Source organism: Saccoglossus kowalevskii, chromosome 18, assembly GCF_978046115.1.
Source record: "Saccoglossus kowalevskii chromosome 18, keSacKowa6.1, whole genome shotgun sequence".
NCBI classification, from domain to species: Eukaryota; Metazoa; Hemichordata; class Enteropneusta; family Harrimaniidae; genus Saccoglossus; species Saccoglossus kowalevskii.
In genome coordinates this window covers 3,270,736-3,294,448 of record NC_140658.1, presented here as the reverse complement: position 1 = coordinate 3,294,448, position 23,713 = coordinate 3,270,736, and the positions used below count along the sequence as shown (strand labels likewise).

At 35.0% G+C, this 23,713-nt stretch overlaps 1 protein-coding gene and 2 long non-coding RNA genes across 3 annotated transcripts in view; all 3 read left to right on the top strand.

The window, feature by feature from the left end:
• LOC102804337 (CD63 antigen-like) overlaps positions 1–1,877 on the top strand; it is a 46,811-nt gene extending 44,934 nt beyond the window's left edge. Inside the window, exon 10 of the mRNA XM_085492844.1 lies at positions 1,558–1,877. Within this exon, the coding sequence (XP_085348970.1) occupies positions 1,558–1,610 (53 nt within the window). The 3' untranslated portion in view covers positions 1,611–1,877. The remainder of the gene's footprint in view (positions 1–1,557) is intronic.
• Positions 1,878–2,675: 798 nt separating this feature from the next.
• On the top strand, positions 2,676–21,843 carry LOC146731491 (uncharacterized). The gene is made up of 2 exons (XR_014927022.1): positions 2,676–3,139; positions 21,673–21,843. It is a non-coding gene; the product is annotated as an uncharacterized LOC146731491 (long non-coding RNA).
• LOC146731492 (uncharacterized) lies at positions 6,520–7,602 on the top strand. The gene is made up of 2 exons (XR_014926999.1): positions 6,520–6,570; positions 7,442–7,602. It is a non-coding gene; the product is annotated as an uncharacterized LOC146731492 (long non-coding RNA).
• Positions 21,844–23,713: the final 1,870 nt, after the last annotated feature.

The window sequence follows — 23,713 nt, the reverse complement described above, 5'->3', positions numbered from 1 at the left end:
GGTTCTAATAAGGGAATATATTGAAATTAATGTAATTAGCTTATGTGAAGTCTGAGTATCTGATGAAGAATGATGCATCTCATGCAGGTCAGCTTCATTCGGCAGACCAACCACAAGGCACACACAACTTAAACAATTGTTTCAGATGTTGGTATTTGGGAGAGTAACTTTATATTAGTCTGATAATTTGGAAGTGTGAATGAACGAACTGGAAAACTTTCTGCCATATTACCTCATATTTGGTACTTCATTAAAAGGTTCTGATATATCGCGACTGGAGATATTATCACAGTAAACGTCCGAGCAAACACAAAAACAAAACAGATTTCTGAGTATATAAATAATCACCCGGGTTTTAAATACATGAGTATGAATGAATATTGAAAACAACTACTAAAAACATTTAATCGATTTAAATTATTAGGAATGTTATCATCGGTATTAACTTCAAAAAAATTGACAAAACAGAATCAAAACAGTAAATGTACATAATCTAATATTTTAAACAAAATTGTTTGACAAAATTGAGACGTGCTAAATCCCAAACAATAGTACTCTTACCCGCTTTTGGGACCAAAATTAATAATATTCAAAAATATTATTATGTGAAGTAGTACACGTGGGGAATGGTTCATTAAATTATAATTTCCACAACTAGTTCTTTTTTTGAAATTACGCTAGCTTGATTGTTCGTGTTAGTTCCGAGTTCCTGCATAAATTTAAAATGCTTGACGGAAACCTTCGAATGGTACGTCGGTTAGGAAATTGATACGACCTTTTGTTCTGTACGTAAGGTGATACATTTATTACCGTCTTCTGTACTCTAAGATAGTGCATTTGTAATTTTGTAGACCGCTATATTGACAGATTTTTCTTAATGATGTGTTGCACGTTTGTCTTTTCGTATAACGTCGCATCGGATATCTGATAACCCGGAGTACTCCGTCGCACACGAAGACTTAGAAAAACTTGTTTTATTACGCGTCACTAGTAGGATCTAGTATTAGCTCACAACATCAGTCACATGCAATGCGAGAAAATGATGGATAGTGGCCATTTTCGTTTCCCATCGCTTCCTATGACAGAGGTATTAATCCATATCACAAATTGTATTGTTTATGATGGGGTACATTTTTGCCACAATTATTTAAAAAATCTGGGTTTTTAAAAAGTGTCAATTTTTCTTCAACATTGTGTTCTATGAACAAGTTTCTCAAAATACGCCACTAACTTGAACACACAAAAGAATGCTATTTTATTGTGCTGTAGAACAGCTCCGTGATTTTACATAATAACCCAATGAACTAAGTCTATAAAATTGTATCAAAATGTTATATCACGTGCATACATGTCGTCACGTGGTTACTTCCAGAATGATGATATTGCAGTAAAGACTCTTTAACCATCTGGCAATCATTTCATGCTAGTACATTATGCTAGTAATACGAAAATAAATGTTGCAGTGTTGAAACACTTGACTGTGAACTGAACTTCCAATGAAATTACTTTCAACTCAGTTCTGGCAAAAACTAATATTAATATGTTTATTATTCACAGACAGTATCCAAGACAACTCGAGGGGAAGACGCGAGAAAGCCTGGGACATTTGACATGTGCACTTTGTACAAGTGTGGGAATGTAGCACTGTCCAATGTGATTGGGATTTGCATTTTTTTGTTTATGTGTATTTTACTTATGTTTGTACGGGAAGCAGGGCCAGCTAAACTGACTGGCAACCTGAATTCAGTCGTTTGCTAAATCGTTACAATAGTGTTTATACAATACTCTACGTGACTATATCACTTCAAATGCTGGGTGAATGCACAGTACACAAGTGTTAGAGTGATGTGTTTTGTTAAATAAACTATCAATACGTGTCACTGTTGTATTATTTTCCCTATAACATATTGTGTTCGATATCGTCATACTAAAGTGTATCTTAGTTGTCCACCCTGAAACAAAAAAGACAAAACATCTTATAACGTGACATATGCCTATATACAAAGAAGGCATGGGTGATTAATCTATGTCTATATATGATAGAAGGCAATATTTCGTAATTAACTATTCAAAATAGCTTGACTTTTTAAGCATTGGTTTTTTTTTGTATCTTAGAAGATGTTTAAACGTAAAGATACAACAAGAGTGCACGAACTAGGTAGTTAGCACATAGAGTGAGTTGAACAGTTTCATAATCGCCGTAGTTTCAAGGAGGATATATAGATTCTCATTTTTCAAAACAGGTTATAATAGTTATTCGGATGTTACTTCTTCCACGTCTTTCGTCGTTTTTATTGAAGCCCGTTTTAGAAAACAAAATGGTTTTGAAATTTGGCATGTTGTAGTATCTCCATACCAAATCTCTTCAGACAGCAACCTTAATTCTTATCAGCCACGTCATTTTGCCGTCATCATGGATATTCAGCAAAAATGGCATTATGGGACATTTCTTACGAGTACTTAAACTGAACATTTGGCATGTAGTTCATGACCAACACTACTGACGTCAGTTACGTAGTCTGGCCGCCATCTTGAAATTCCTACAAAAATGACCACCGACGATTTAGGGTATTTATTTCTTATGACAGTTTTAACCGATCAACTTTTTATTTTGTTCGAAGAATGTATGATCATGGATTAAGGCAAAATATCCCCAATTTGTGGCATTTGTTTCTTATGACTGCTTTAACCGAACAACCTATTAAATAGTTTGTGTGAAGCGTATACGGACAAAGCTTCTGACCAGAAAAACAAACTGACTGGTCACGTGTGTTAGGAGTTCAAAAGTCTCCCCTGTATATTTTTTATATCTTAATTACTCACTAATTTATGACTCTTACATTCATTTTAGCAGAAAGTTGTTTAACTTTATATTATCAACAGATACTGTTGGCGTTTCCTTATTTTTGCGAGACTCTATTTATTATTAATAACTCTTTTTCGTCGGAAACCCCGTTCTACTTCTTCAAACGTGCGAAAAAACCCGTCGATAATTGACTACTAGCCTGAGGAGTATGAAAATGGCACCATGGGAAAACTTTAAATTTGTCTACCGGAAATCAATGGCCTTTCTGTTGCTGTTGAACCGTCCCGCGAATCTTCCACATAGATTGCTATTTTACATCACTGCGACTAAAAGGTGGGTAGTTATTGCATTCAATTTGTTAACAAATATGTACAAATACTAAATAATGGGAGGTAGGTGTTTCATGATTGTAATCGCTTCGTGGACGGGCTTAGACATATTACGAAACGACCCAAAAACGAGCCAAACGACCCAAAAACGAGCCATACAACCCAAAAACGAGCCAAACGACCCCAAAACGACCCAAACGAGCCAAAAAACGAGCCAAAACGACCACAACAAATCGTCAAACAAAGACTGTCCAATTACCGCGATATTATTGCGCCAGCCATTTTAAGGAGCACATCGACCGATGGGGGCGCTGTTATCATCTGGATTGCCGCTGTCCCGAAAACCAAACATAAATATTACATAATAAATATCTGAATAAACAATGATTTATAATAAACACATACATAATATTGATAAACAATAATAGTAAATAATGATAAATAAGCAAATAAATAAATATTTACTAGAAATAAATATTATTATAAAACAAGTCACTTCGCGATGAGCGTCTTTTGCGGTCAGTAATATTTACGAACATTTTTGTTCACTATTGACGATCCGCTCCGCTAGGATTGCCCTTAAAATCAATTTTGTGTGTCTGTGTGTGTGATTCCAGTGTTTTCACGTATTAATTCTTCTGTGTTTTGGCTTGGCCTATTTCCCTCAAACTTGGCAAGCAGGTCACACTGTTGCCATAGTAACAGTAAAAAAAACTGGATAGCTTCGTGCCAAATGTATCTCCTACAAATTTAGGATAAATTAATTTTGTGTGTCTGTATGTGTGATTTCCAGTGTTCACGTATTAATTCTTCTGTGAACTTGTCCATGGAGGCTGCAAATTAATAAATATTGTATTCACTGACATTTATTTTGTATTTACATTTGCAATGAGTTTCCACAGTATCTTTTTCTTACTGGTGTGGCTACAGTGACTGTGAAGTATTTTTGTTTTGTCGATGTTATTTCCATTTTGCAGTATATCGTAGACAGTACTTGTATACTTTGTTATCCAGCATAAATATCAGATTGTTCGGAAGAATGATATTGTAAATTTGTAAGACTATGTCCTGGTCCCTTTACTCACTTGTTGTCAGTGTCTGAGTGGTATATACAAAATACGACCAAGTAATCGTCAGAATATATAAAAACAGAAACCTAAAAATCAGTTGCCCATGCCAAGAGAGCCGCAAAACCAAAACAATCTGTTGCCGTCCACAGCAGCGATATGATTTTACACATCGAAATTGAGAATCGCATGTGTAGACATATTGTTAGAAAGAGACACTTAATACATCTATCCCAGCCAGCAATCGAATCATCAATCTTCATGAGTGATGTAACTGGCATTTCCACCTATTTGCTTATATTCCCACTATCCTAGAACACTCAAGTGAATGTTGTCAAATTCGCGAGTGTGCGTATTTTCGTACAGTGGCGTAAACATTGCTACAATCAAAGACGCGCTGAGCAGAAAGTCCATTCTGGGCTAGTATCATTGTCAAATTCTGGGGAGTAGAGGACTATTTATGTAGGAGACGTTACAATAAGGAACTATTAAAATTGATCGATTTGCATATCAAAATCCTTTATTGGAACAGAGCATGTTCTATACTCACCAAAAAACAAAGTTGTTATGTTTTTAGACACACAACGGACTCGAAACAATAGAAACCGTCCGATCCGAGCGACCTGCGTTCTTGAAAATCGAGTCTTATCGCCCTTGCGTTTCCGAGCAAAAAAACGTTGAGGCCAAAAACGACCGATTTTCGCCCAATCTTCTATGAATTTTTCATAATTTCACTAATTCAGTCCAGCGGTTAGATAGGGTATTTATTAGAGACGCCTGGAGAACCAAAATTTGGGACGTGAATCACTCCGGCGACTAAAAATCGGCGAAAATGTCTAAGAGGGCGAGGGACTGCATTTCAAAAACATATTTTATATATAGGGTATATAAAAAAACATAATTTATAAATAATAAATAAATAACAACAACAAACATACAAAGTTTGACAACTAAATTGCTAGTCAATAAATTTATTCATTTGTTGGTTTATCTTTAACATACCACAGTAAGACTAATTGTTGGTCTTAATTATAATGAGGTATTTTTACTGATTTACATGTTAAACAAATCATCTGTCCTTGTCAGCCTAAATGCGTGTAATATGAATTTCGCATCATGCCCACTCTAAAACCAAGAACCTGTCTCATGATTTTCATTTTAAGTATTGATTCGGATGACATTTTGTGCAGACAGCATGTGACAAATGCAAGTTCTGATAATATTGTTGTGCCACTAAATCATACTAATTGTCAAATTTGCATAATAATTTACCATTTTCCCCGCAAATAATTTTATATTTTGAGAACCACTTATTTGATTTGAACTTATACAAACATTTGAGAGAAATTTTCTCTCCCCTTACTATTACAAATACCCATAAAAAATAACAGTTATTTCACTTTTAAACTCTCGTGACTCGTTTTTACCTCTGAGTTCATCAAAGTATGTATCCGACGGTTTCAAATTAAGAGACAATATTATTTCCAATGTTGATTAAGATGGCATGAATGATCACACCTTTTGTGAACTTTTTGTTGTATATAAGGTCAACGCTTACATATAATCAGACAATTTTCGGCAAATGTTTTATGTCGTTATATGCACGACTGAAAGGTGCTATACTGGTCGGATATCGTCCGACAGTTGTGAATATTGTACGTGTAGAACCCTTGTTTCCCTGATTACAGAATTCCGTAATTAAGCAATTATGTAAGCGACACGAACCATTTACTGCTTAAAATATTGTTATTTTCGGCAAACTATATTTTGTAAATATTTTGCATTTAAAATCCATTTTCTCTGATTAGAGATTAATTGTCTCTATGTGTATCATTCCGTTTCGTTTCGTTTCTTTTCTTCGATTACAACGAGCAATGTTACCCTACCATTATGTCATTCTTGTTGACGTTCCTTTATGCGTTTTGTCTTGTTCGATCCTCGGCGACAATTATACAAGTAAGTAAGCATATGGTCGAACAGGGGATTATGAACACAGTGCACGGCAAATGTGATATCCCAGAGTTCAATGCGTTTTGTACCATCCAATATACACTTTATCTCCGCACGAGGGCGCAATTTCAAATTGAAAGAAAAACTAGCATACACGCTATTACCATTCTATGACCTCAATTGACTCACCAGCCTCATTCCCAACTTGATACTGGAATTCTCATTTTTTTGATGTATTTAAAGTTTTTTACCCGGATCGTTTTAACCATTTCAATAAATAGTTATAGACTATAATTGATTATGCGAAATTACTGCATTTTTGGTGGTGTTTGGCCTACTCCTCTCACTGTTATGTTAGAATTACCGCGAGAGTGCCTCCTATGGATTGTCAACATGGCGGCTCACAAAGTTACGTTCAGTAAGTCCTTTTTTTTTACGTTTTACACACAAAAAAAGCAATTTTTAGAAAATAACGTTCGATTTCTTCAATTGTTGGCGCCTTTTTTGTTGCAATAATGTTGGTCGTGAAAATGAAAAACGTAATTTTGTTGGGGATTTCGAGAGCTTTACAACGATATGTAGATCGACCATATACACGTTATGTCCCTCATAGGAGTAGTGAATAAAGTGTCATAATGTATTTTGTCATTAATTTGCATACCATATATTCACTATTGAGATAATATATACACTTTTGAGATACTATGGGTATAGGGATAAAATGAACATTTTCCATGTATCTGTTTTTGATACCAATGCATTTCATTCGTTTCTCTCAATATTATTTTCTGACATATTATTCATAATAAATTATGTAATATTAAAGTGAGAATATACTAAATATAGTTAATAACAAATGATTTTCAAAAAAAATGTGCCACGCCCCCTCCACTTGCCCCATTTCTCCAGTAAACGTGACACACATTGATGTGTTTGAAGTTGAAGAATTAATACCTAGAAAATAGTGTCATTACAAATTTGACAATTTAGGCTGACTTTAGAATAGTTTTACCAAGTGTAAATAATAATTTATTATTATGACAGATTTTTTATATTAAATATTGAGATTAGTTTAATAACAAATGATTTTCAAAGAAAATGTGCCAGGCCCCCTCCAGATGCCCCATTTTTTACAGTCAAAGACTTCATAGAAAATAGTGTCATTACAAATTTGACAATTTAGGCTGACTTTGGAATAGTTTTACCAAGTGTAAATAATAATTTATTATTATGACAGATTTTTGATATTAAATATTGAGATTAGTAATGCATCTTGTGTTTTGTTTCAGATCTTTTGTGCTGAACTTACCATGGACAGTTTGCATGTGACGAGTGATACCTGGCTTGATTTTATATACAACATGGAGATGTGATGCACATAGTGTTTTGTATTCCTTGTGTGTGCCAAATAAAATTTCAAAATGTGATTCAGCAGAATCCAACAAATTCACTTCAATGTGTTCAGTGTATTTAATTTCAAATGCTAGTGAAGCTGCTTCAAGTTTCTTATCAAGTTTGTTAAGATCATCCTTTTTAGTAACTTGAAGTAACTTTGCTGAATGATTTGCTTCATTAATTTTAACCTTGGTATCAAATTGGTCGACCAGTTTTGTTTCATATTGCTTCACATCATGTTTTTGATCTTCAGATAACTTTGCAAACTTTTGTATAAATTCCAGTTGTTGGTCGATCTTTTGAGCCTCGTTGAAGAGCTTGTCAATTAGTTTACCCACGTTTCTCAATTTAGCATGAAGGTGATCCATAGTGTATTCATTTATGAGGTCATACTTTATAAGAGGATGATTACTCTGACCATTACTTTTTTCTTCTGCCCATGAATTCATATCCGCAAGAGTGATAGACATATCCCATTCATGATTTGGATTGTGACATTTATGAACTGTAGCCAAACATAAATTGCAGAAAAAACTGGTATTCTTTCTCTGCAAGACCAAACTTTTATACTTTTCATCTCGTTCCAGTTTTCTACAGTATTTCATCCCCTTTATACCATGTTGGGCAAATTTTTCAGTGCATGCCAGAACAGGAAGAATATCAACTTCTATCAGTGCATCACTCTCTGGGGCATTTATAATGGCAAATGGAATGCGGCTTGCATCAGAAGACTGGATTTGGATTTCTCCATACTTCATTACCATTATATTTTATCAGACGTATAGCACCACTGATGGCAAATACTTTGAAATTTTGGAACACTCCCTTGAAATCTTGGAAAGTGTGGCCACCCTCACCTACAACTATTTCTAACTTCTGTCTCTCATTTTCATCATCAAGGTCATAATCCAATTTCTTTTCAGTCAATATGTTGAGGACACTTCTCCAAACAAGGCCTTCAAAATCATGAACAAACCAGCCCTTTTTATTTTGAGAGGCAGTTTCTGACACCATTTCAAATTATTTCACAAAGTGGTTAATTTGAGAATTCTTGAAACATTTTCTTGTGTTCTCAGAGATTTCTCTAAACCATCATTGTCAGATTCAGATAGACCGCCCCCTAGATGGATAAATATGTGTTCTGCTTCAGAATCATTCCATAATTTAGTGTCATTTGTAGTCTGATCTAATTTCTGGGAAGATGGTGCTGCTAATAAAGCCAATTTAACAGAAGGAGGCAGAATATCTGATGTAATGGCTTCCTTGAAAAATGATACAGATAATACTGATTTGGCAAATGTTTTATCTTTATTTAATCGTAATTGCCAAAGGACACTCTCATCAAATCCAGACAACTTTTCACCTACTGCCTGGTGCTGATTTAAGATTTTACTGATGTAGGCTCGACTCCCAGTGGCTTTCTTAGAAATTGCTGATCTTTTCGTGCTAAATAGAACTGCAAGAGAGACTTCCAAATATTTCTTTGAATCATCCCATTCGTGACCCTTTAAATTTTCCAGCAAATTTCTCACCACTTGTCTTACTTGAGATGGCCCTTTTTGAATGATCAAATCGGAAAGTTGCCCTATTTCATTAGCAACGAGCAATCTCGCCTTCATCAGCTTAAATCTGTGAAAAGCACGGCTGGCAATAGAGCTTGCCGTCATTCCCATAACGAACAAATCATTCGACGCGATAGCATAAAATCGCCTACAAACCATTCGAAGTGAGCACATCGTTTTAACTTTCTCAAACTGTGATATATAGTCATCACTGTCATTAAAAAAGCAACAAAACCCGAATATTCGAGTCAAAGTCTCGGAAGAAAGATCAGAAAGCGAACGACCTTGTGTGCCGACGGACAACATCGGCGATCGAGTGAGCAGTTGAAGCCAATTTCCCACGTAATTTTGCGGCTAAACTTGCCTGCTTGACTCTTTTGGATACTCTTAGCATGATTGTGTAGGAATACGTCCAGAAAATGTGATATTGGTACAATAAATCGCACGATAAGCACATGGAAGGCTAACCCGGAAACAACTCAAGCACTAAAAACGGTTTTTGCGCAGAACGATGCCAGAATTTCAGTTCTGCGCATAGCAATATGCGTTGGTACAGAACGTGTTGAATTCTGGGTAAAACCTCGTACCGTGCAGCGTATATTCATTTGATATAGGGTTTACCATGATTACGAAATCGTATTAGTAGCACTAGCGGAGTTAGGGGGAGTCACGCAAGGCGCCTTCCTATCTTCAGCCCGCAAAAAAAAAAGACAAATGAATTGACAAACCCAGTCCACCTTCGGCCACGTCAATAGGAGCGCCCTCCCTTCTCACCGAATTTCTGGATCCGCCAGTGAGTAGAAATAACGGAATCACAGAACGTCGAGGAATACCGGGTTGATAATTTCAGATAATACCAGAAGCATATTAATTACTTACTTTGCATAATAATTTTGCAGGCTTTTCCGTGCATAACTTCTAAACCCAGAGATGGATTTTTTTCTGTTGATTTTTTGTTCTTATTTATAATATTATTTGCCATTCATAATACCAAATTGTTATCTAGATCTGTCGTGCCCATTATCATAGTGAATATACTGCCAGTACCCTCATACGGAAGGGTGGTTGATTGACTTTGGGGTTGAATGACCATATGGCTTCACTAAATCTAAATATATATTCCTTGACATTATGCGAATTCTGGGATACTCTGATACCAGAAATAAGAAAGAAATACATTATCAGTAGAACAATTATCAATAGATGATTTTGTTCAGTTTATTATGTCATACGATATAATTTCATTATCAGAAACTTGGTCAGAGTACGATGAGCAATTCTCTGACAATTTCCCAAGTTTTATTGTTTTTAATTATTGTCGCCGTAAAATTAAATCACGTGGACGTTTTGCTGGTGGAGTAATTACTCATATCAAAAAGAATTTGGTAAATTATGTAAAACATATTAAAAATGACTTGCTCAAAAAGGAATTATTTAATATTGGAAAAGGTATTTTATATTGTAATGCGTATATTCCACCACAAAATGCTACGATATATGACAGAATTGACACTTATAATGGGATTGAATTATTAGAAAACAGTTTGTTAGATATTGTTTCCAATTTGGAGGATGTGGAATTAATTTCAAGTGGGGACTTCAATGCCTGTATCGTATTTTAATACTCCCCGCTTTGCAAAAGATAATATTGTAAACAACTTTGGGCGATGACTTTTGTCCCTGTGCTGTTTATTTAATGTACATATTCTAAATGGGAGGGTGGGGAATGATGCAGGTATTGGTGAGTTTACATGTATTACCACAAATGGAACTAGTACTCTCGATTATGTAATATTATCCTCTAATTTATTTCCCAAAGTCGACAACTTTTCAATTATGCCCCCAAAACACAGGCACCTTGGTTTGACGCGGATTGTAGAGGATGTAAAAAACAGGTGTACAAAGCATTGAGAAAATTCCGCAATGCAAACGACATCACTGACTTGCAAGACTATCGAGCAAAACGTAACAGTTATAAGATTAAATGCCGTACAAAGAAATCTGAATATATAAATTGTCTAAGATCAGATATTGAATGTATCACTTTCAAGTCATTTTGGTCTTCTCTAAAACGCATTAATTATTCCACTGGTCGGGTTAGATTGACCTTGTCAATTTCATCCGACCAGTGGTCTGAATACTTCAAGTTCAGTACTTTCTTCTCCTGTTCAAATGTAGAAGATTTCCCTTTAGCAAAGGATATAGAAAATATGATCGATGTAGCATATGTTTTTCTGCTCGACACAAATATGGAAATAGACTGGGACCTTTTAAATGGGATTATTACGGAGGAAGAGATTCGCCAAAGCATAAATTCCTTAAAAGAACGGAAAAACGGAAAAACAGCAGGACCGGACGGTCTTATTGGGGAGTATTTCAAGGCATCAATAAATATTCTAACCCCTTACCTAAACATTATTTTTAATAATATCTTTGACTCTGGTAATTTTCCACATGATTGGGCTAGGACAATTGTTGTACCCATTCACACGAAAGGAGATTCAGACGACCCAGGAAACTACAGGCCGATTTCGTTACTCAATGTTTTGGGATTTTTTTTTACATTCATCTTAAATAAACGGCTTTATTTCTGGGCGGAGGCCTTTCGAAAGGTAGACGAGGCACATGCGGGATTTAAACGTGGTTATTCCACTTTTGACAATGTGTTTGTTCTTCAGTCTATTGTCCAGAAACAAACAAAAAAACGGGATAAATTCTACTGTGCCTTTGTAGACTTTTCGAAGGCCTTCGACAGAGTAGAGAGACAAAGACTTTGGTATACCAGTGTAGGAAATTTGTCCAGATTACATACCAGACATCAGGGCTGGTAACTTTCAAAAGTTACAAGCCCTGCTAAAATGTTACCAGTCCCGCACATTTTTTCAATTATTTTCGCACACACACACACAAATAAACACAAGTTGTATACAATATACTATGCACGGTTTATTTTAACAACAAAGTAGCTGTAGAGAACATGCATATTCAGAACATGATATATCAGAGGTCTGTGTCACTGTTGCTCTCGGCTAGATCAGAAAAATCTGAACCATAGTCAGAATCTAATCCAGCTACCAAATGAGCATCACCATCACCATCTGTTTCAGCTTCTGCAACTTCCTGCTCATCAAGTGCTTCAGCAGCTCTCTGCTGCTCTACTGCTTCATCTACTGCCTGTATAGCACTCAACTTCTTTCTCCTCTGTCCTTCCATAAAACTTGGTTTTTTAAAAAAATTAGTATTTATTGATTTTCAGCCCCCAAGTGACTGTGGGTGGAGCATTCTTTGCGTCGAATATCGATTTGGCTTGTTTATGACAATTGACATTTCATGGCATGTGAGGGCATCATGTCTTAATTTGGTACAGCCGGTTACAAACGATCCCTTTCCGTACTTACGGAGTTTGTCTGGTATTTTGCGGTTTGATAACGGCCCGCAAATAGCCCGGCAGATACGGCAATACACCGTATGATTGATTACCGGTGTCATCGGTGACCAGCCATTCTTTGAACTCAGTCTTCCAGCTTGGAACGATTTTGCGAGTACGTTTTGACTGGTCATACTCCTTATTTGCCGCAATTCTATCGATGCTCGACTTCTGTTTCTTTGTTGGAGGGTATCCTCAAAAAACGATACATGTTGTACGCGAAATGAAAACTTTGTAAACAAACTACTCAACGATAGAACTGGTCAGGGGTCACCGGAAGTGTCACTGCACCATGGGAGATAGGACCTGACCCGAGGTCACATACCTATTATTATGTTAATAAGTCAATGGATTCCGTGTTGTGGGTTGAGAATGCGTGTCGGCAAGTCGCGATGTGCGACGGCAATGCAATATTTTCATAGTTTTGGCTGATCACGTTTCTGTTTAAAATGTTTAGAGCACATATAAAGAATGGTAGCTTGTTTTTATTTTAATTTCGGCGGAAGAATGTGGTAACATGTTACCCGACCACCGGACAGGGAAGTTTGAAATTCAACCAGTCCGATACGAAAGTTACCCGTCTCGGGCGTGCGGACGGGCAGGAATTTCCTACACTGGGTATACCTTATTAAAAGGGGGAATAAGTGGTAAAATGTTCAAAATTTTGACAAGTGTGTATTATAATGTTTTACAGATTATTTTGAGTGCCCAATTGGTGTTCGCCAAGGCTGTATATTGAGCCCCTTTTTATTCTCCTTTTTTTATCAACGAGTTGGTAACTGAACTGGAAACAACGGAACAACATGGGACTCAACTTTCCCCGCATGATACGGAATTATTTTGCTTATTATTCGCGGATGATGTAACAATGTTCTCTGATTCAATAGTAGGGTTGCAACGTTTATTTAATAAACTGAATTTATATTGCGAAAAGTGGAAAATAGTAGTAAACATAGAAAAGACAAAGGTTATAGCTTTTAAAAAAATCATGATGGCGGTCATCTAACGAGAAGTGGTACTATGGGGACCACCCGTAAAGTGGTGTCATACTGCAAATATCTAGGTATTGTATTTTCCTGCAGGTTGCAGTGATCTTCGACAACTAACGTTTTGGCCCAACAAGCAAAAAAAAAAAACAATTTATTGCCATCTCAAAAAATACAAGACAAATAGATCCCCTGCCCTATAAAACTTTTTTCAAAATTTTCGATTTAATGGTCTTGCCAATATTAACATACGCGGCAGAGATATGGGGTTTTAGGAAATATGACACTTTAGAGCGAGTCCAGTATTATGCATGCAGACGATTTCTAGGCATTTCAAACAGAGCTCCGAATAATAGTGTTTAGGGTGAATGTGGGAGATATCCCATTTACTTTTATACAGCAAAGCGGTGTGTGAATTACTAGGCGATATTGGCCAATATGCCATCTTCCAGGTATCCACGCAAATGTTACAATATGTTGTATAACATAGAAGAGTCAGGGTTCAGCTCAACGAAAACATGGGTAGCTGAAGTGAAAAACTTGTTATTTCTATGTAACTTAGATGAAATGTGGCATGCCCAGGAGGTTAAAAATATCAATATATTTATGGATGTTTTTTGCGAACGATTCAAATATTTCTTGCATCGTGAATGGGTTGGGGACATATGTACAATGAATAAATTAGAAACTTACAGAGAATTCAAAACTACAATTACACCCGAGCATTATATATTTCAGTTAATATCTTTAAACATAGAAGCTATTTAAAATATCAAGATTCCGTTGCTCAGCCCATTGTTTGCTTATTGAAGCTAACCGAGGAAAAACGGAAAGTTTGTACTCTCTGTGACTTGAACCAAATTGAAAATGAATATCATTTTCTTTTAGTCTGTACATTTTTTGCAAATTTCAGAGACAAGTACTTACCGTATTTTTTTTATAATCCACCTAATTTTACTAAGTTCATTGACTTAATGAAACCAGAAGATACAAATATTTTGATGCGGCTTGATGTGAACAGCGCCCTCATCGGCCGATGTCAGGGTTCTCCCCAGAAAAAATGCGTAGCGCCGGGGCTAATTTGCATAATAATTTGCATGTCATTTACATATCTTTCCTTCATTGATTAACAGAACTTATTTACAATTATGAATATTAGTGAGCTCAGTCACAGGGCAAATATTTTTTTTAATGGAATCAACACATTATGTTTCACAATTTAGAAGAGTTTGAAATATTCTCGAAATACAAATGCTACAGACTAAAAACAAACACAAATACATTATTGTTGCAATTTAATTGTTTTGTAAAACGTTGAAGGAAACGCATTCAAAACGTTAAGCCAGATTTATGTTCACGAATCTCATAATTTTATTCACTCCAAAAACATTCTCCTTCAAAAAATCGATCACGTAATTAATTGACGTATTGTTGTAATTTATTATTCGTACCATCAACTTCTAAAACGTTTACAATTACAGTAATGAGCGAACAAATAAGGCTTCAAAACGATCATCAAAGTTACTACGTGACATAACTTACTTGGCCATGTTATACACCAGTTATAGCAATAATTCCTCAACAAATTTTACTTCTTTTTTTTTTTGATATGAAATGTAAGTAAAATCCGACTTATTTTTATCGGGAGCGATTATTTTTGATCACTTGATCGCTTCGGTAAAAAAAAACAGACCCGCCATGATGTTTGTGAAACATTAGCATGTGTCCTTTGACCCGATGGGTCAAGAATTCCATTAACCAATCAAAATGCCGCATGGTAATGCCGGTAGAACCCGAAGTTTTCCGAATGGTAGTGATCATAAAAATTACATTGCGGAAGTAAAGCGATGTCGTAGCACGATGTGTTGGCATCGATTTCAATTGAAAACTGCATGACAGCTTTCGAAAGAGGTGATTTGCAATTTTTAAAAGGTAAATTAGGCCTTGAAAGAAGAGTTTTTACATGATTCGTAATGATAACAGTTCAAATGTATTTTACCAAATCACGCAATAAACACGTTGTTTTTTCTTGAGTAGCGTGAACTGATCGTGAACTCCGATTTGACCATGTTATATCGAGGTGGAATTGAATTGATTTCAATCTAAAGACTGTGTCTATCGCAGAAAGTATGTACTTACAAACAAAGAGGTGCTAATTCCACAAATTTGACTAGCCGCTACGTATCGTGCGACTAGGTCTATATTGTTTATAAATTATAATCCACGAATGGCAGGATGCGTGTCGGTCGGTACGTAATTATACCAACAATCAGACAATAGTCCTCGTCGGAAGCATTTCCGTGGTGGTCACTAATTTTGAGTGACGGTCGGGGCCGACCGGCGTGGCGAACAAAGCTTTTTCACATCTGATATTGGCATGTCAAATATGAAATCAAGCGCCGAGGTGGGAACACATAGCGCCGAGGTCCCAAGTGAAGCGCCGAGATTCACAGGTATAGCGCCGCGGACCTCGGCGCTAAAAAGCCCTGGGGAGAACCCTGGATGTGCTCATTAAAATGGCTGTCGCAATAATATCGTGGTAATTGGACAGTTTGACGATTTGTTGTTGTCATTTTGGCTCGTTTTTTGGATCGTTTGGCTCGTTTTTGGCTCGTTTGGTTCGTTTTTGGCTCGTTTGGTCCGTTTTTGGATCGTTTGGATCGTTTGGCTCGTTTTTGGGTCGTTTCGTAATATGTCTAAGCCCCTTCGTGGACAGTTGTCGCTGACGATGGTTCCAGTGCCAAAGACAGAGTGCTCGTTTACTAGTGCAGTGATGTGATGGTGTGAGCTGCAGTCCGGGTGCTATGAATTGGGAGATACAATGTAATCAGCAATCATAGCTAGCATATAAATTGTTCATGTTGCTTCTAAAATATGCCCGACAAACAGCTCGTCGCAGTTTAGTCGGTCGCCACTTATCCTGATCATGGAGGTAAAAAACATCAGTGTCCTGATAGACAATCTGCATGGTGCTGTCTCAGTGTTTTTGTAATTTTGGTAATGTGTTTTGAGAAATCTGATTTTTTTAAAATATGCCTGTGCGTCGTACAGCTCTGAACACGAAAATTAGAAGCAGACTGGCAACGCAAGCCCCATCAAGTCATTCCATGTGTGCCTCCAATTGATCGAATGTACAATGATACGCATTATTAACTTGTCAAGATAAATTGATACACTGTAATACCTCTACCCAAAGGAGGGCAAGTATGTTTGAGTTACAAATTTTGAGTTACAAACAAGTCTTATCATAATTTAAAGGTCACTGTGACCTTATTCAAAATTATTTAATTTGTATCCCATAAAAGTATATACTGAACATTACCATATGTTTTGTGTTGTTGATGTAACATTTTCTGTCTGCATTTGGTCAAGATCTAAAGAAAAATATGTTTACTATGAATTTATTATTTTATTCTGTTTTAAAAAGAATGAGAACCTGTTTGTAAATTTTATATGATAAATTTAATTTGGGAAAAAACACAAACTGTACACACTTTATTCTTTTATCCAAGATTTTGTATGATCATATTTTTATAATTTATACTATTTTGAAGTACTCTTTTTCAGTAAACTTAAAAAACATTTTTTAGAGAAATTTAGAAACAATACAGCAAAGGAAACACAGGCGTACACTACTGTACACTATTATGTAATACATATTTACAACAGCATAGTATACAAAACAGAAAATGTTGTATTTAAGTTAAACAATTCTCACATGTTGCGCATCTCCATGTCTGTCATAAAAGTGGTATCTCCCAACTGCCTGCGAAACATGTATCTAAACTCCAAAGGTGCGGCCTTTGATCTGATTGAGTTTTGTCTAAACAATCATGTACATTTCATGATCGACCTGATCGCTTTTATCGAAGGTTCTAACTGGCAAATCTGCACGTCTGTGTTTCCGTTACTGATTTATCTGCATGATTGGTTGGAACTCCATTGACAATCCCTTTTCACAATGTTTGGTCCAGCATATTGGTTACAAGTGTACGAACAGTCATATCTCTGCCATTTCTATGCCAATCTTCTCCAAACTGGGTATGATTAGTGTACTTATGGGTCCGGTGCTGACAACATATAGTGTGTGTGCTAATTTGTATATTTGTAAATTGTAATGCTTATGGATGAAGTCATATCTCTGGCATGGCTGATATTCTTCACACTTAGCATGATTAATGTAATGATTGATCCGGTGGTGACCATATATAGTGTGTGTGCTAATTTGCATATCTGAATATTATTTGCATATATTAATGTTCATGGACAAAGTCGTATCTGGTGTTTCTATGTTGATCTTCTCCAAACTTGGTATGGTTAGTGTACTTATGGTTCTGGTTCTGACAACATATTGTGTGTGTGCTAATTTGCATACGTTTGCATATATTAATGCTTATAGACCAAATTGTGTCTGGCATTTCTATGCTGACTTTTTCTAAACTGTATTGACTGTCATGCTTATTTTTAAAACTGTTGCTCTCAATTTACAAATTCTCTCTATTCACACTAAAGCTTTTCAGTGTTTAACTTAAATTGCAAGAATAAAGAGTTCAAAAATTTCTAGCAACTACATACAGATTTGTTCAGTGTAATCAACCAGATTTAAAAATACCATACACTGCCTTATAGTCACTGTAATAGCAATGTAAGGTACCCAAAGCTGTAACTGCTAGTGAATGATTCCAATTTTCCATGAACAGCTTGGGAATCAACCATCTCTGATGGTTTTCTTGTTTTATTTACATATTAAGACATTTGAACAAAGTGATTTATTGAACTTAACACACAAAATCACCATTACCTGTAAATAGCATTTTATCTATTTGGAAACTGTACATGTATAACTAACCGGATGCAACACATACATGTGCGGTCAGAAGGGATTTAAATTTTGAGCAGTCTGTATGAAAAGGGGGATGATTTTTAGCAACGCTGTCGACTTTGTCGAGCGGAGCTTATCATATGAGTGATTGTCCGTCTTCGTCCGTCCGTCGTCCTTGTCAATGTTTTACTTTTTCGACTTCTTCTTGAAAACTACAAGCCTGAATGCTTTGATACATAGTGTATATGTACCTTGGGTAGATCTCTCTCAGATTTGTTCATTTTGTATTGATATCTTCAATTTTCTAATTTTGGTGAATATTTTTGTCATTTTTGGTAAAAAGTGATATTTTCGGCTTCTTGTTAAAAACCACAAGTCTAATTGCTTTGATATTACATATATAGGTACTACATGTGGACCACTCTCAAATTTGTTCATTTCATGATGACACTTCAATTCTCTAATTTTGATGAATATTTTTATCATTTTTAGTAAAAGTGATATTTTTGACTTCTTGTTAAAAACCACAATCATATATGGTGAAAAATGATATTTTTGAATTCTTGTTGAAAACAAGTCCCATTGCATTGATACTATGCATATTGTTCATTTTCTAATCATATCTTCTGTTCTTTAATTGAAATGTGCATTGCTAACAGCGGAGCTATCTCAATCGAGAGACTGCTTGTTAAAAACTTCTATCTGAAAAGGGGTTTAGTTTTCTCACTTACAAATGTATTACTACAGCTGCTAACAATATTGTATAATTTTATCTTACCACTTTGTTGTAAATTCATATTTTACCCCATTTATGCATTTTATCGTTTTTTCGGACTGCTATGTTTTTAGTCCCCGTTCGGACGAAGTCTGAAAACGGGGACTTATAATTCGGTCTCCGTCCGTGCGTCTGTGCGTTCGTCCAGAGTCATATCTCAGAATCCCATGGACCGATTCCGTTCATTCTTTGTATGTGCCCAGTGGTTTAGCGATTCGATTCAAAATGGCTGACTGGCAGCCATCTTGTTTTTTGAAAATGTTGTATTTTGGACATGCTTTGTCAGTTTTCATTCAAACTTGGTACATAGATTATACATGTTAGGATACATGTCCATGACAATTTATTTCACAATTGGATCAAAGATGGCCGACTGGCAGTCTTCTTGTTTTTTGAAAATGTTGTATTTTAAACATGCTTTGTCAGTTTTCATTCAAATTTAGTACATAGATCATACATGTTAGGATACATGTCCCTGGCCGTCCGTGAGTTCCTGAGTCTGTCCGTCCGTGTGTCCGTCCGTGTGTCCCTCTGTCCATCCCTCTGTCCAGAGTCATTTTTCAGAATCCTGTGAACTGATCCCGTTCATTCTTTGCATGTGCCTAGTACATTATGTGGGGCATATGCACATGCCGTGGTTTCATGATTCGATTCAAAATGGCCGACTGGCAGCCATCTTGTTTTCTGAAAATGTTGTATTTTGGACATGCTTTGTCAGTTGTCATTCAAACTTGGTACATAGATTATACATATTAGGATACATGTCCATGACGATTTATTTCGCAATTGGATCAAAGATTGTTGACTGGCAGGCATCTTGTTTTTTTTATGCGGTATCTTGGACGTACTCTGTCAGTTTTCATTCAAATTTCGCACATACATGTACTTTATACATGTTAGGATGTATGTCCATGACAATTTGTTTCAAAATCTGGTAAAGGATGGCCGATTGACAGCCATCTGACTTTTTGGCCTTACTACTATATTTCCACAATTTATGTACCATTTTCATTTGTATTTGGCATACATCATACATATCAGTGTGTTTCATAATCAGATCATAGACGGCCGAATAACGACTGTTTTTATTTTTGGCCATATTACTACTACACAGAACACATGTTTTGATGTAAATAAACAATCTGTTGTACATGTATACGCCACTTGGAACTCAAGTTTCAAGGACACGCTCGCGACAACTCCTCCGCTTTAATATGACGAGCACAAAAAGAACTTTGAAAAATTTTACGGGGACTGTGCAATTTTCAATGACTTGTTTTTAATTGTAATTTTATCATATTATTTCGTAGTCATTTTATTTTATACCCTATTTATGCATTTCTTTATTGTGTTCTCGTCATTTTTGCAGTGGATTGTTCAATTTTATGTAAAATTTTATATCTATATGCTGTGCATGAAAAACCATTTATGGATGTACTGTTTTAACTGAATAAATTACTAATTACAATTACAAATTTTGACCTCAAAACAAATCGATTTGTCCATGGTGTCAGCGATTATTTCCCCCAGTACATTCATCATCCCTATCCAACCACATCTGGTCTACTGGTAACTTCACTGTCCCTTACATGTGTTTAACCATTACACAACATAATTTTCAATACGCCACTATTAAACATCTGAACTCTGCCCCCCCCCCCCAACCCTAAAAAGCATGGGCAGTAGAAGCATTTTCAAACAAGAGCTGAAGAAAATGCTTCTCAGTGAGTGATATTTATCTATGTACATAGAGCATATTCATTTGAATACTCTTAGTAAATAATTTTAATATCATTCATTCATTGTGATGATTGATTATACTATTTACTGGTTGATCTCATTTATTTAATTCATTACTTTTGTTTGTTTACTGTGATTTTTTTATTTAATATTAAGCGCCATGGACTAGACTAGTCCAAATGGACTATTTCCTTGGTCCCCACCAGCATTATACAATTTTGTCCCGTACATGAACATGTAAATATTTTGTTTGTATACTGGTGAAATAAATAAATATAAATATAAATCTAGGACCAGTGATCATATTCAGACAAAACTCGGCAATCGGATAGTATGGGGCAAACGAAAGGTTTTGTTACAAATCTGTGCATATTTAATCAGGAAAATTTGCATTATAATGAATTCTTCTGGTGCTAATATCTCAAAACAAAATCGCCACATACAACCCAGAACACTGAAAATTATATTTCTAATATCCAGATGAAATCACAGATAATTTAAGGCACTTATATAAGATCTAACTAGTTGTTGGTGTCAATCTGTGCATCATTAATTCACTTTAACTTATAACTTTTTTGTATGAATAATATCTTGTTCCAATTGTACCTTGATAACTAATCTTAATATTTAAGTAGTAGATATGCAGTAACCGTATATCAACAAGCTATTCTGATATCTGCATTAGGAGCATATATATTGCATGTTTAATATTATATATTTACTTCTCAAGAAAGCTGACACAAAATAAAATGTTGTAGTATATTTCTGTACGGTTTAAATTAAGGTTCATTATACATTTCTTTTTATTCACAGGATAAATGCAGTACACCAATTAACTAAGGAGTTGTAATGAAGACCGGATTGGTGGAAATTTGTCAGATCCTGACCCTCCTAAACCTTGCATACATGCAACCTGATATTATTGTTTTGTTTTGCAAATGTGTGTTTAATATTAACTTGAATAAATGATTTTCTCAAATGATACATTTTAGGTGTTTTGTTTCCCCGTCTACTTCACAAATAGTTCAATAATTTATAAAACATGATGTTCAAAAGTGCCCTCAATAAATGTCTACTAATATTAATTATAAATAAATGGAAGTTCAAAAGTATCCTATTTACATTCAAAAGTATACTGGTAATATCTTACAGTTAGGTAATAGAAGATTTCAATAAATGTCTACTAATATTAATTAGAAATGAATGGAAGTTCAAAAGTATCCTATTTACATTCAAAAGTATACTCGTAATATCTTACAGTTATGTAATAGAAGATTTCAATAAATTTCTACTAATAATAATTATAAATAAATGGAAGTTCAAAAGTATCCTATTGACGTTCAAAAGTATACTCGTAATATCGTAATGTTATATATTAGAAGATTTCAATAAATGTCTACTAATATTAATTATAAATAAATGGAAGTTCAAAAGTATACTCGTAAAATCGTAATATTATGTATTAGAAGATTTCAATAAATGTCTACTAATATTAATTATAAATAAATGGAAGTTCAAAAGTATCCTATTTACATTCAAAAGTATACTCGTAATGTCTTACAGTTGTGTAATAGCAGATTTCAATAAATGTCTACTAATATTAATTATAAATAAATGGAAGTTCAAAAGTATCCTATTTACGTTCAAAAGTATACTCGTAATATTGTAATGTTATGTATTAGAAGATTTCAATAAATGTCTACTAATATTAATTATAAATAAATGGAAATTCAAAAGTATCCTATTTACATTCAAAAGTATACTGGTAATATCTTACAGTTATGTAATTTAAGATTTCAATAAATGTCTACTAATATTAGTCATAAATAAGTTTACATTGAAATTCTTATTTTTCAACGAAGTTAAAAAGCATTATTTTTTGGCGTTCTAAAACCTCGTAATATCGTAAGTTTAACAAATCTTAGAAAGGGTATTGAGACCAGAAATAAAAATCTTGTACTGAAGCTCCAAAAATTACAGTTGTACCAAATATGTCAAAACTCAAGATTGTTCTAATTAGCTCATTGATATACTTAAAATAAAATATTCAGATATGTTTTTCATGCATAGTTTATCTCTAGAAAATGGGGGAAACATTTATTATTCACCATTTTTCATGCAATTAAACAATCATTAGTATTGTAATTTGCATATTCAGATAATTACCACTAGTAATATGGATGCAGACTGCATCAATGTATGTGCCTATCATATTTCGTCCAAATCTGTCGAGTTGTTGAGATAATCCATATTTAGTAATGTGCAAATGAAGCAATTTACATATGCAAATTATCTCTAAAAGTAGGGGCCATAGAAATGATGTCAATGTATATCCCTACCAAATTTAGTTCAAATCTGTTGATGAATGAATCCAAACTTAGTGAAAAAATGCAAATTGGCTAATTTACATATGTAAATTACCCAATAGTAATATTGCCTGCAAATAACATCAATGAGCACCCGTATCAAATTTGGTTCAAATCCGTTGAGTTTTCATGAGATAATCCCAATTTACTAAAGAATGAATATGGAAATTGTCTAATTTACATATTTAACATGAACAGATTTTGTATAAGTATTCATATTTCTTTTCAAATGTCTTCAAATTTCATTTATCTTCCTTTTAGACAACCTCAGAAAGTGAAGTTTATGTGTAAAACGCCTGCATTTGTGGTGAGCAGGCAGTAACATGAATTAAATATGCTATCAGACAGTACCTATGCAGTACCACCTAAGCTTCTGTTCATTGGGACATGGGACCCTTTTGAACGCAAGAACCCTTTGAACTCCTAACACACGTGGTTTAACCGCCATGTTGGATTACTGAAAACAGTTGACACACAGTGGGGAATTT